The sequence below is a fragment of the Parus major genome, chromosome 1A, assembly GCF_001522545.3.
Source record: "Parus major isolate Abel chromosome 1A, Parus_major1.1, whole genome shotgun sequence".
NCBI lineage: Eukaryota > Metazoa > Chordata > Aves > Passeriformes > Paridae > Parus > Parus major.
Window position 1 is genome coordinate 8012555 of NC_031773.1, and position 12229 is coordinate 8024783.

At 37.9% G+C, this 12229-nt stretch overlaps 1 protein-coding gene across 1 annotated transcript in view; it reads left to right on the plus strand.

The window, feature by feature from the left end:
* The window catches only part of SEMA3A (semaphorin 3A), a 160354-nt gene that overhangs the window by 61652 nt on the left and 86473 nt on the right, over positions 1-12229 (plus strand). Inside the window, exon 4 of the mRNA XM_033514484.1 lies at positions 3932-4051. Coding sequence (XP_033370375.1) covers positions 3932-4051 — 120 coding nt within the window. The remainder of the gene's footprint in view (positions 1-3931; positions 4052-12229) is intronic.

Here is a 12229-nt window from a genome sequence, read left to right on the forward strand (position 1 = left end):
GAAAATAAAAGTCGATACAGTAGCATTGGGTGGCTGAACTCACATGCAGGCAGTGTTGAATCCCTGAGAATTTGTTCCTTATGGCTTCTGCCTCTGGGTTACCTCCTCTTCCTCTGGTGGGTGCTTTCTCCTGCCTGCTGTATTTTCTGAGATACTACATGTCTTTTGTTTTCTTTGCCCCCCTTCCAGTGCCTTACACTCTGCAGTCATGCAGTGAAGTGCCCCGTCCTGCTGGCACAGACCTCCACACCAACAATATAGCGCCGGCCTGGGGTCTGGCAGGGGGAGACACTGATGCCAAGTGGGACAAACCCAGCTGGAGACACCCAAGTCATTCCAGGCCTCCAGCCAAGGGGGCTGGGGAGCTGCTTTGTAGTCGTGTTGATGTAGCCACCAGTGTCGGGACCAGCAGAGCTGCCTGCCAGGTTTCACAACCCACGGCGCCTGGATGCCACTGAAGCAGTTGTTCTGTGGGGGCAGGAGTGGGGAAACAAACGGGAATGGGAGTCAGTCACCCAGGTCTCACATAGTGGCAGATACAAATTGCATTCTGTGCACACACATTTTCCCTGATATTTCTTTGTCATACCCATGTGCTGCAATTTAGAGTCTTTGCAAATCATTCAAAGCTGTTAAAGTTGGTTTATTACAGGTTAGTGGGAAGCTTTTTGGTCCCAGAGTCACATAAACCAGGAAAACCTAGTATTCACCAAAGCAAACTCTTGCTAAGCTCCAAATATCAAAGGATCAGATACAACATTTCCACACATAATGGTGTACCTGTGCAGCTGTGCTTGAGCACAATTGGACAAAGGAAGGAGTCTGAGATGGAAATCAATGTGCCTGTTGCTATTGTTCCAGGGAGAATAGCACCGTCTCCCAGTCAGGGCAGAAACTTCACTTTGAACTTCCTGAGTTGACAAGGGCTTAAATCAGAACTGTAACTTTACTTTGATGTCATTTATTGTAGTTTAATACCCCTCTTTATTTATTTTTTTACTACCATGTAAAATATATAAAGAAACCTAATCTGGTAGAGAGGTGTATGAGAATTTACTGAATAGTCCTTAATGGTTCCTTTATGCAGCTATAAAACAGAGGGGAGCTGTAAGAGCAGTCTGAACTGGACTAGGAATCTTAAATGTTATATAAATTTATTCATCACAGTCAAATGTTTATTGCTGTAGGTATTTACCTTCCCCATTGTTTAACTAGGTTGTGTATTTCTCAGACATCTAAGGTAAAAAATACCCTGTACAAGTAATTAGGAGAGCTCAAAAAAAGGGATGAATAAGCTAAATCTGCTTTTGGAAATACATTGTAAATTTGAAGTCACTTGACTAACATTTACACTATTATCAATCCTGAACACTGGATGATCAAACATGGCTATGATAGGGTTAATCCACCTTCTCCCGCAGGCTGATCTGGAATAATCCAGTGAAGGTGGTGATAGAACTTTTCTTAATTTCACCCACAGAAATCAAAGAAGACTCCTGCCCCTAATCTAAGTAGGGTTTTTCCATCCCATCTTTAAAGCATTAGCTATCTAATACCTTCTTGCTGTATGTTACAGATAAGCAGCTGAACGGTCTCAGTGGGTTGGAGAATGGTGTTAATAACACCAAGGCTGTATGTTCTGTCCCCATGTGGGCCATTCACTGAGGAGCTGGATTTGATGATCCTTGTGGGTCCCTTCCAACTCAGAATATTCTGTGACTGTGTGATTCTGAGTGCATATACAGTCACAGGTGGTGTGTTGCTGTAAATCGGAATAATTCCTCTGAAATCAGCACAATTTTTTCACACTGGATGTTGGTCCAGCCCATCTACTCACAGCATTTTATATGTGGCCACCAGTCTCTAACACTTCATGTTCTTTGGGTAGGTAATTTAAAAAGCTTTAGTAGAGGGTAGTAGTAGACCATAAAGACATTTTTTAAAATTATGATACATTAAACCTGACAAGCAAAGCACTGTAGCAGTAAAACAGTGTTGTGTTTATATCAGGCCAGATACAACTCTTAAGTGAGAAACTTTAATTTAATAATGCTCACACATCATTGCTCAGTTTTAAATTATGTGGAGTCAAAGTCAGATGCTTCATCTGAAACATAGAATGTCAGAATTTAAGAGGATATATTTCAATTTTGTTAATGTTACAGGAATTTGGGGTATTTTTCCATTTTACTTTTGTAGGCATTGAATTTTTAATAGACTTTCATGGGTTTTCCATATTTCTTTTACTTAAAGCAACAAAGAACAAACAGCATTAATAAAAATATAGAAACATATTTTTTCATTATTTATGCCCAGTATTTGCTTAGTACTCTTCCATATGACGGTGGAAAGCAGTCTGTGGATAAACATAAATATAATAAATAGATGCTCATGCTTATACTTGTGTGTGGGAAGAATAAGAATGGACAAAAAATAGTGTGTGTTTCTATTAAGAAAGCTCATAATGGAAAGAATTAAGAGTAACATCCATCTCTACTTCTTTCAATTTCCTGTTGGATTACCTTAACTGTGTCTATGTTTTCTCTTCCATCTCTGTTGAAAAGATAAGCTAACAGCAGTAAGTCAGGGATGCAGTAAGATTCCGGATGCTTTTCTCTGGGTGCTCTTTTTAATGCATTGCAATTATCTGTTATGCAAATATACAATAAATGTAAGAGCAATGTCATTCCAGTGCAGTCCTTTGTGTGAGGCAGGGAATCAGTGTTTCATCTGTGTAAGTTCATTGCTTTTCCCTGCGGTGGCCTAAGGCATACCTCAAACTGCACATGCATTTTCCTGGCAGAGCCTTTATTTTGTGTTTGGGAGTATCTGGTTTAATTAGCAAGCAAGTTACAGAGAGGGAGGATGCCAGTCGAGGAGATTTCTGTGGGTGCAGTAGCTCAGGTGGTGTTTCCAGGGGTGCTGGTCTACTTGGAAAGGTAGAGTTGAGCACTGTACCAAAAAAGTCATCAAACTTGCAGAGAAAAACTTTCCTCATCATAAACACAGACTTTACTGGAAATACTTAATTTCCTTGTTCTCATTTTCCTTCTGTTTGAAATCCATTTTTTTCAGTTGTGTCTGTAGACCAACTCGCAGGCATTGACATATTTCTTTTCTATGTTAGATCTGATTGAAATAAAAATATTAAACAAATGGAAAAAGTTGTTGACTTGACTATCCATTTTAATAACACCAGGCATTAATAATGACAGTTTTGTTAACAGATAACAGATAATGTTTGTACTAGGGACTGTTAGTGTTGCTATTAAATTTTTATTTGCTGAGAACTAAAATAACTCATGATGGATAATTCGCATAGGAAGAAAACATAAAGTCCAAGTCTTACAAAGCTTGTATTCTAGGGGCTGTCAATGATTGTATGGAAGTTTAACATATGTATTCATATGTGTAAGACTGGCCTGTAGACACAGGCACTGGGGGTGAGGCAGCACTCATATGATCGTTAAAAATGCTATATCAATGATTTGGTTTTCATCAACTCCTTCCATCTGGCCCATTTTTCTTCTAATTGTTACTTAATTGAATACAAGCAAACAGTTGGTCCATTTTTCTTCATTATTTCATTCTGACACATTTCTATAAATGGGTTTTGTCCTACAAACACAGCAATAGCATAAATTACAAAGATGAAGTGTGTCTGAAACAAAAATAAGGGGGTTTTTTTTTGCAATCTTTTCTTCAGGGTTGGATGCTTTCTTAAATAGCAACCAAAGATATTTAAATGAGAAATTAAATCAGGCTATTTATTAAATGCTTAGCAGTAAACAATTATGAACAGCATGAAATGATCACACTTTACAAATCTGTTCATTCACCCATTTATCTCTAACACAGAAGAGCTCACATTAGTCAAAATCACTGAATTAACTCTATGAATATTTTTTTTGTTTTCTCCTTTTCTTTGCAGAGAGAGTGTGCTAATTTCATCAAGGTGCTTAAGGCTTACAACCAAACCCACCTGTATGCCTGTGGAACAGGGGCTTTTCATCCAGTCTGCACCTATATTGAAGTTGGAAGCCATCCTGAGGTAAACTGTCTTAAAACAAGATTTTTCTTTTTCATCTTTTTATTCTTTATTGGTGTTTAGCCATGATCTCTTCCTGCCAAAATGCATTCTCACTAGTTTCTGTGGCTTGGGAAGCAGATCTGGTAAGACCTGCTCCTGAATCAGGTGCTGACGTGCTGATTGATAAATCACAGCAGAATCTCTAACTTTTCTTCCCTGCACAGCATCTCTTCCCCCAGGGGCTTAAGTAGGTACAAGTAAGCCAATTCTACATGGCTCATGAACTTAAAAAGCACTTTTTTTTTATAATTGGGACAAATAGCCGGCATAAGAGGGGTAGTTCAGCCACTGTATTTATTCTGGTCCAAACACTGTCTTTAGTTTCCTCCCAGTCTGACACCACCTCAGCTTTCTCCCAGAGTTAAAACAGTGTCACACCTTAAAACTCCCTTCTCAGATTTGTCCTAACACACTGACAGTTTTTCATATGTCACCTTGGTTTTGTTTCCTTAGTTTTTTGTGAAAAATAAATCACTCTCTTTTCATCCATTTCTTTAATCTCTTGCTGAGTTTTGCTTACTATTGCAGAATTCTTGCAGTAGCTCATTTTGACAGCTCAGTAGACCATTTTGTCAGTGATCATCATAACTAAATAGATAAGCATGATCTTCCCTGGTAAAAAGCAGAATCACTCACAAGAAGCCATGGGACTAGGCTGGTTTTCCTGGCTGAAGATTTGGCTAGAATGTCTCTGTGCTGGCCTTCAATAGTATTTCTCTCCAGAGCAGCCAATCTCTTATTTTTCTATTGAGTATGTAATATAAATTAATCTCCTTTACTGTATTTTCTGTCTGGCTTACCTAAGTATTGCTCAATGGCCTGTTTCAGTTTAGCAGTCAGACTTGTGATATGCTTTCAGCATTTATGGGTATGTTTTACTAGGGAATCCATAATTTTGTTACTTGTAGCTTCTGTGATCTTCATAAAACCAGTTCTTTCAAGTTAGCTTATGCTGTTGCAATTCAGGTTTGCAGATTTCCTTGAAAATAAAGACATCATTGTTGAATGAATGATGACTATTTCTTCTCATAGAAAAATTAACAAGCCCTTTAAGTGTTGAATTCATAGTCTGGGAACTATTTTTCCCTATGAAAATGTCTTTTGATATTTGAAACATAAGTCTTTAAAATGTTCTAAGAATGGGGTTTTGAAGGGATAAAGGAGCTGCAGACCAGAAAGGGTTTGTTCATATTCTTTAATGCTTTATTACAATGCATTCTTTGCAATTAGTGATTGTCTCTTGACCACACACAGTATGTCATTGCTTACTGCATTAAACAGATTCTCTGCTTCCTGAGATTCATTTGGGAATTGGTAGACATATTAATTAACTCTAGTTCCGTAAGATGTGTGTCAATCAATCCTTGGCTATCTGCCAAGGGAATCTATCTGCACAGAGATAGCTCGCATGAGGTCATTTACTTCTACATTTGGCTGTTTTATTGCTGTACCATAAAACTAACACACACTTTAACAAGGATTTATAGAAAGGATGATCAGACATGAGAGGACAGACCTAACCTTGGTTTAACATTCTGTTTTTAGAGTCTTGAATCAGTGATAGTTTTGGCCCTGGAGTGAAAGAGGACTCTTGTTTTAGCTTCTTTTTAGCAGTTTCTTCTTCTCAACAAAATCTAAATTGTTAGGGGTTTTTTTGGTTGGCTTTTTTTTTGTTGTTGTTGTTTTTTGTTTGTTTTTTTTCATTGACACAGTAAGTTTGTAAGTCTCCTTTAGCCTGAGTCATTCTCATGACCCCTGGTTTCATCTTCTCAAATGAGAGAAATCAGGAGTGTGTTTATCTGAATTGCCTCAGACACTGTTGGCTTTTGTTTTCCTTTTTGTATTTAAGATACAAGTGAAATCATCTTTACCTGCCCTTCCAGTGGCACAAGTTTCTATATCTGAATAGCTGGGGAGGTTTTACTGCCTTTTCAGGTCAGATCTGCCAGTGTGGAGAGAAAGTGAGGCAGGCAGGAGGCAGTGTACCCACCTCTTCATGGGCTTTGACAAATCTAACAGTCAGCCTGGGTTCTGTCCCTTGAAAGGGTGAAAATCAGATGAATAAATTATTAGATCTGCAATGAAAAATAATCTGTGCTTTCTCTCAGCTAGAGCCTGCTCCTTCCTCTCCCATTACCTAGCCAGGAATTTCAAATGTGCTTCTTCTGTGGAGATGAGGAAGAGGAGTGTGCTTGATTGACAGCAGCTATTAGAGACACCATGAATGAGGGGAATACAATCTTAACCCCTGCACCCCTGCACCCTGCATCTGTGAGAGCCAGATGGTTTATGTTCTCACGTCAGACAGCAGCACTGGACGTGTCAAAGGGCCATTGCTTCCGTATCATGTAGAGTTTATACCTCCCTAGCATACTAAAGAAGGTAAAAGTATAAGCAAAGACAAGCAGTTGATTATGAGTTAAAAATTGCCATCTAAAACTCTTCCTGAAGATTTGTTTTCAGCTACCAGACTTGTGAAAAATTAACTGATTTCACCATCTGCTTATTTATTTTTCAAGCACTTGCAAAGGTAAATGTGAACAGATTAGGGGAGTGGTCAGGGAAGTACCTACTCTCCAGTATGACTGCTTGTTTATCTGAGCTCTGAATGTAACCCACCTGTCTGAATCCAAAGAGGAAATCAGTGTGTGCCCGAATGAAGAGAGTGGAGAAGTGAAATTTAAAGAAAAGAGTGGCAAGTGATAGAGGAGACTCTGGAAGCAATTGGAGTAGGCTGCAGGAAGCTGGAACATGGTACCACTTTTATGGCTGGAGAAAGGAAATAAATTACTTTGTGTGACATTCATAAAATAATGGGAATATGAATTGCTGAATATCTCTTTGATATGAAGCAGTGTATCATAGCCCCATTCCATACCTGAAGAAAATAATTTCTGGTGATGGAACTAGGCAGGTTTAATTGAGTCTGATGAAGTACACTATCAGAAGTAATAATAAAAAGCTAAAAGGATATGAACGGCATGCTGTGCATCTGATTAAAAATGATGTGCACAAATGTATACAACCTAATATGTTGTGAATTACACCGCGGTCTGAGGAGTAAAGCAGACTAATCTTTGCTTAAATCCATTCCAGATGTGCAAGCAAATAACCACAGTATTTCGAGGGAAGAATAAAGTTAATATTTCAATAGGCTTTAAGCACGTAAGCCACAAGGAAGCAGGAAGGAACATATTTGGAGAGAGCATAGTGTGTGGATATGCAGAAAATACCTGAGGGCAGCCAAATTTAAAGCTTGATACCATCCATTTTATGTGCATGAGTTCAGGGGAGATGATCTAACACAGACACCTACACAAACTTCAGGGATCTGGGGTTAGGCAATATGTGGCATTCTGTCCTCATTGCAATATAATACAAGAAACCAATTACCAGACAAAACAAGGAAGTGATTAGTAAAGCTGTGTTTTGCACCCACTGACTTCTGAGGAAACAGGACTGGATGTGTAGGAATGTTGTACTTAACGGTTGCAAAATTAAACAAGTCAGATCTATGTTTGAAAGGAACAAATCCAACTGGAGGGAGACACAGAGGTGCATTAAACCCCCTAGAAAATCACAACAGGATGCGGAATGCACCTGCCTGTGCATGTCTGAGCAGGGGAAGGAGCCCTGCTCCCTTTCCCCAGGGCTCCCTTTGGGGTAGTTTGAGTGAACCAGCAGGGAACAGTCCTGTTCCAGTAAGAAAAGGATTTTCCATAGACTTAACCCTTACACACAGGTGGAGGTATATGGAATGCCTTATAGCACCTGGTTTTTTTTTCTTTTTTTTTTTTTTTTTGCTAATTATCAGTCTGGCATTGCAAGAGATTTACAAAATTGTTTGCCAGATCCTCAGCAGGAATACATTAGGGGTTTCTTCAGCAGAGATAAATCAGTAGGTGCAGTCTGAAGAACTAAACCAGCTTCTTTTATTGTCTTCTAATTCCAAATTTCTTGTCATTGTCCAACAGATTAAAACTCATTTTTAAATGCATTAACTTAAAAGATCTGGGATCACTTTACTTGCAGGTTATTTCTCAATCAATAAAGAAGTTTTAAATGCAGTTTAGATTTATGATGTACATAAAACATTAAGTTATTGCATATGAAGTTATGTAATGCTACCACCTGTAACATATTTGCTTTTTCCGGACTCTGTGTATTTTAAAAATCTTTGGTTCAACTCATAAAATTTTGCTGAAATACACTTTCCACTCTTTTTTATCCCTTCTTTTCTTCATATTAGAAGAGGTCCAGAGTGCATTTCCTAAGTAATGGACATTCTGTTCTGACAAATTTATGCATCTATCATTTTATCTCTGTGTATGTATTATATATATGTATAGTGATGGAAGAGCATTTTTTTTCCTGAAGGAATAACTTGGAAGAAATGCACTAATTGAAGATTCAATGCTATTGCTAGTACTAAACATGTTGTGTTTATCTAGTGTAAAAATTCAGGATGAAACATTGGTTTCAGTAGTTGTAGATGGGGCATAAATTAGCAAACTTCATCAAAGACAGCAGACCTGTGTCAGTTTACGTCAGTCAAGATTCCGAGCTGTGGTTTTTAAGTGAAACGTTAGAACAAATGATTTTTTAAGTTAAAAATCACCTGAGGCTAGTTTTCTTTCTATCTAATTAACTATACTTTCATGTTGTATTTATATGCTTATATAGAGAAAGTATGAAGGAAAAGGATACTCTTGAAGGATTATTCTCATTTGTGATGGAACTGTTATGTGTGACATACTCATTCTAAGCATCACTGTAATTACAGAGAAATGCCATTAAAAGATGATCTAGTTTACAGAGTGCAACAGCCTTCTTTAGTTCACAGGTGCCTTAACCTTTCAAACTTCCAGATATCCTGTTACTATAATACAGGAAAACAAAGCTGAAGAGCCAGAACACTGGCTTAGGCACAGTGTGAGTACCTTTTAGAGCACTTTTTTCCATTGTATGAATAGTTTTACCACAGAGAAAAAGAAAACATCTCTTAGATCTTTAAAGACTGATGTACTTCACCTTGTGTTGTAAAAAGCTGCCAAGTGATTTCTGCTATACTGGGAAACCCCAAGCACATTTTGCTGTCCTGATGTTCTTGTCTGTGGAGGGTGGCAGGTAACAGGATAGTCAGTGCCAGGCACACATCTGTCCAGGCACCTCACAGCATCAGTGGCCAAAATCACAGAACAAAGGGGCTGGATTCCTCTGGAGGTGATGAGGCTGTAAACCATCACTTCTGCTGCTCCACATGACATCGATTTCCAGTCCCTTAGGTTACCCTGTGTGAAAAAGCTTCACACAAAATCAGGCTTTTCACACATGTACAATTTACCTCCACTTGTTAAAAATGAATAAATCTTGCCATAGATATCACCTTCCTAGCATTTTTTAAGTATATAGTTTTACGTACAGTTATATGTAGCTATACATAGCATATAATTCTTTTTCCAAGCCATAATTCATTGTGGCATTGTTTGGGAAGGGATGTGATATGTTAACTTTTGAATGACCAAATTTAACATTTACAAGAGGCATAGAGGGAAATGGCAAAGAACGTTACAGTCCTTTCTCATATGACTATCTAAGTGTATCATTTGTTCTGGCAAGGTCTGACAGATATTTCAGTAAGGAAACCAGAATATTTTGCTGGAAGCTCTATACATTTTTAAGCACCATCATGCAGAAGTACACATTTCTTACAGGATGAGTGCTACGTCCCGAGTGGCACCTCCTGTTACCTTGCACAATCATGTGATAAACTTACAGAAGGAGAAGGTCACCATAAAGAAGTAACTTGATTCCCATTTAAAAGACTTTTTGAAAAACTCCATAAACCCCTTTGTAAACAAATATTAATCAGGTTCATGGTTAAATGTTATTATTTATGAGGGCCTGTCTTTGAATGCTGCAGATCTCTTTGACTTTAGCTGTATTTTGAACACTTGCTTTGCTAAAAGAGAAGCTAAACCAGGAAAACTCAGATTTTTCAAAACTTCATTCTGTCATCCCCAAGCAAAATATATTTCCAATAAACATTTATATCCAGAGCAGCTCCTTTAAAGTAGGACTATTAGCCTTTGTGTGATAATTTAGCTGTCGGAATAGTTTAATTTATGAAGTAAACTTCTCTCAGCTGAATAGCACACATGGCAGCAATGGCTGACATATTTCCTACCCCTTGCTGTTGGGAAAGTCTACACGCTGGATATTTTATCCTCAGCAAAGTGGCACACTAAAAATAAAAGTTTTGATTTTTTTTTTCCACAATTATCTTATCAAAATAAGAATCTATTTCTTAATAAAAATTATAGTGCATACTAAACTGTTCATGTAAAAAACATTTCATACAATGAAAACGTGATAAATTAAATATGTAGCTGCTGTTTTTTATCCTGGTATATTCAATAAAGGAGGCTGTGCTTTTATGACAGCTGAATGCTTGACAACTAGCTGATCCATCTGACCTTCCATTTCCCTATTTAAAGGTGTATTTGTAAGAATAGGGATATTCCAAATCATAAGTATGCAAAGGATGTGGCTTAGTTTCTTAAAATTCAGATGTGATACAAATACCATTTTTGGAAGTAAAGTATTTAGCAAAGGGGTCATGCTTTAATCACTGACAGGAAATATGAACATTGTAGGTTTTCAGCTGTCATTTAATGCATCCAGTCCTGCCCTTGCGTATTTCATAATTACACCTAAGCAATTTGGAATATATTTATGTCTAAAGTGACAAAGTCAGTAATTATGTCTGAGGCTCACTCTGAGATTTACAAGTTGAACATTTACATGCAGGAAATGAAATCAAGTTTTAAACTAACACAAGTGAAAACAGTGTAGTGGCTATTTCATTTCTTCACCTTTATTCCTCAGACTACTTGGCGAAGGGTAAAATGGAAGCACGGTTATTTAGTAAGTCATACTGAGGAGAGGTATAAGATATGATGAGAAACAGAAGAAAGACATGGAATTTATGAGTGCAAGGGCCATTTGTTGCACAGCAGAAACCACTAATGAAATCGTAATCACTATTCAAGTCTGATAATTTCAGCTATTCAGCAACTAACTTTTGTTTAGGACTTGATAAATATATCCAAATTGCTATGCAGACCTCCCAGTTTATTCTTAAGAAATCAAGCCAAACCAAACCAAACTGAAAAACGAACTCCAGAACTATATTAATTTAATATTACTTTATACAGATCTTTTAAAGAAAATGTAAGTGGAAGTCACTGCAGGTGATGTTCCAACATTCTCTGGTTTGGTTTTAATTGAAACAAATAAAACCCTGAGATGAGGGAGAAGTAGTAAGGATATGGTCTGGGGACAGTGTTGGTGTTTCCATGGATCTGGTCTGATCTCTACAGGTATGCAGTGGCACAAAAGGAAGCTTGGAACTGGCAAGATACTGCATCTTCTCCTGCACTGTTGGAAAAAACCAACTCTAATAAAGTAATTGTTAACATAGACATTTTTTTCAGGTTTTCCCAATGCAAAAAGAGTCCAGTGTGAGTAATAGTGTCAAATTTGAACCCCCTAACCTCCTAATGAGAGGAATCTATGCACTAGCATGCTTCCAGTGAGATAACTGAGGAGACCATTGTTCTCTCACCGTACATGGCTTTTGTCCTTGGTGGCTGAGCAGTGCTGGTTGATTACAGTGCAGAACTGTATACAGTGCGCCACAGCTGAATGGCTTCCATGAATAAGAAACCAAAGCCAGTCGACATATTCATTAGGTTCAAAGAAATAAGTCTCAGAACTGTGGGAAAACTTTTTTTTTTTATGTTGCTGGAGGGGAGAAAAAAAGACTGAGCTAGAGAGAGACCTCCATGGGAGTAAATTTGCGGAGTGGAGCGTGCACATGTGCACACGCAGAACCACTGGGTGGACTTTCACTTATACCACATGTGATGTCTTGTTTTGTGAGTCCATGTCTTAAAACCACGGGTAACTTTGAATAGGCTCAGATAATGAGTGATTCAAGTTAAAGACCCTCTTAGGATCTGGGTTTAATTTATTCTTTTAAAGTATGGGGTGTTTTTTTTTCTAGAGCTATTTGTCTTCAGTGGAGCTCCCTGTGACTTATATTGGGGTAGCTAAAACTGAGGTGGACTTCTCATT